Source organism: Arabidopsis lyrata, assembly GCF_000004255.2.
Source record: "Arabidopsis lyrata subsp. lyrata unplaced genomic scaffold ARALYscaffold_6, whole genome shotgun sequence".
Lineage (NCBI taxonomy): Eukaryota > Viridiplantae > Streptophyta > Magnoliopsida > Brassicales > Brassicaceae > Arabidopsis > Arabidopsis lyrata.
Window position 1 is genome coordinate 10,416,368 of NW_003302550.1, and position 1,944 is coordinate 10,418,311.

The 1,944-nt window shown below is 36.6% G+C and overlaps 1 protein-coding gene across 1 annotated transcript; it reads left to right on the forward strand.

The window, feature by feature from the left end:
- Nucleotides 1-318: 318 nt before the first annotated feature.
- On the forward strand, nt 319-1,944 carry LOC110227663 (probable protein phosphatase 2C 25). Its single transcript, XM_021022737.1, has 2 exons — nt 319-758; nt 1,253-1,944. The coding sequence occupies exons 1-2, from the start codon at nt 708-710 to the stop codon at nt 1,568-1,570; spliced, it is 369 nt and encodes a 122-aa protein (XP_020878396.1). The 5' UTR covers nt 319-707; the 3' UTR covers nt 1,571-1,944.

The following is a 1,944-nucleotide window of genomic DNA, read 5'->3' on the forward strand; positions in this document are numbered from 1 at the left end:
AAAAACATTTTGATTAAACTAAACAAATTGATTTCAAGTAAAATAATAATTTGTTACTATATATATATATAAAATCAAACACAAATGTATATCAACAATCAAATATGTAGTTGATTTCGAATACAATAGAGTCTAGTTGATCTAAAACCATCTCCAATAAATTCTTCTATTTTTTCTAAAGTAAAGTAGAATATTTTCTAATGTGTCACTCTATTTTTTAGGGATAAGTTGGAATTTAGTACGTTTATCAAACTTAATTATAAAAATAGTACAAGTACTATTTACAATTGGAACAAACACCCAACTTGGACTGCAGCGCCTTTAAACTTCTTTTTCTCTCTCTCCATCGTTACAAAAACCAGAGAAGAAGAAACAAAATCAATAATCTCAAATCTTCGAAATCGAAATCGGAATCTATAAACGATGTCTTGCTCCGTCGCCGTTTGTAATTCTCCGGTGTTTTCACCGTCGTCGTCTCTATTCTGCAACAAAGCTTCGATTCTCTCTTCGCCGCAAGAATCTCCTGGAGGTGTTTGAAGAGGAAACGACCTACAAGGCTTGATATACCGATTGGTGTTGCTGGATTTGTAGGTCCGATTTCGTCGTCTACGGCGGCTTTGGCTGAGACGCCGAGGGAGGAGAGTAGAGAGGTCGAGAGAGATGGTGATGGTTATTCTGTTTATTGTAAGAGAGGAAGAAGAGAAGCTATGGAGGATCGTTTCTCTACTATCACCAATCTTCATGGAGATCGTAAACATGTACTTTCCATTTTCATTTTCCTTTTGGTTGAGAATTGAATCGAATTGGTGATTTTGATTCGATTGATTAACAATAACAGCTTAAATTAGGGTTTATTCATGCAAGATCTACGTTGATTCGATTAATTAGTAGTATAATCTAGAATGAGGGTTCTTGATGATGTTGTTTGGGGGAAATTGTATTTATTGATGAATTGTGTATTCTAAACGTGTTATAAACCACATGTTGGATGGACTCCATAACCGTGGACCTTATGCATATTCTAGAAGGCCCATGTCCATGTCCTAGAAGGCCCATGCCCATGTTCTTGAAGATTCTCCTTATGACGGCCTATATTGTACTTAGTGGGCTTTTGGGCTTTAGGGTTTACTAGCCCAATGGGGATTTGTCTCCCCTCATCATGTATATATATGTATCGAAATCTCATTCATTAATCAATAGAACAACACAGTTTACAACAAAACGTTGTTTTGCTTTTGTGATAATTTTTCAGGCGATATTTGGAGTCTATGATGGTCATGGAGGAGTTAAAGCGGCTGAGTTTGCGGCTAAGAACTTAGATAAGAACATTGTAGAAGAAATAGTTGGTTTAAGAGACGAGTCTGAGATAGCTGAAGTGGTGAGACGCGGTTACTTGACAACAAACGCCGCGTTTCTTAAGGAGAAAGATGTCAAGGGTGGTTCGTGCTGTGTTACGGCTATGGTTAGCGAAGGGAACCTTGTTGTGTCTAATACTGGTGTGGTGACTGTCGTGCTGTTTAGCGAAGGGAACCTTGTTACGGCCATGATGATCCAGTGTCTGAAAGATTAACTCGAATGAAAGCCTTACCTTGAGATTTAGCTTAAGAGCCCTTGACAAAAGTTATAGGAAATTGAGTTAGCTTTCCAAAGGCGGTGATTACAGGCCAATTAGAGCAATAGTTCAAGATTTATGACCGATTTAGTTTACACATATCAATATGACGTAGACGCATCTGAAATTAGAAATCTCTAGCTTTATTTCAGATTCAGTTCTCTAATATTTCTTGGCTATGTTTGTGTTTACGATAAAGCTCTTTTTTTTTAGAAGAATGATTTGTAAATTATGTGATTGTTGAATTCAAAAGAAGTTTTGGAGAGGTAGAATTTTCGGATTGAGACTGATAATGAAGTTGTTGAGAAAGGGTCAGTCTTTTTTTTTGAAAA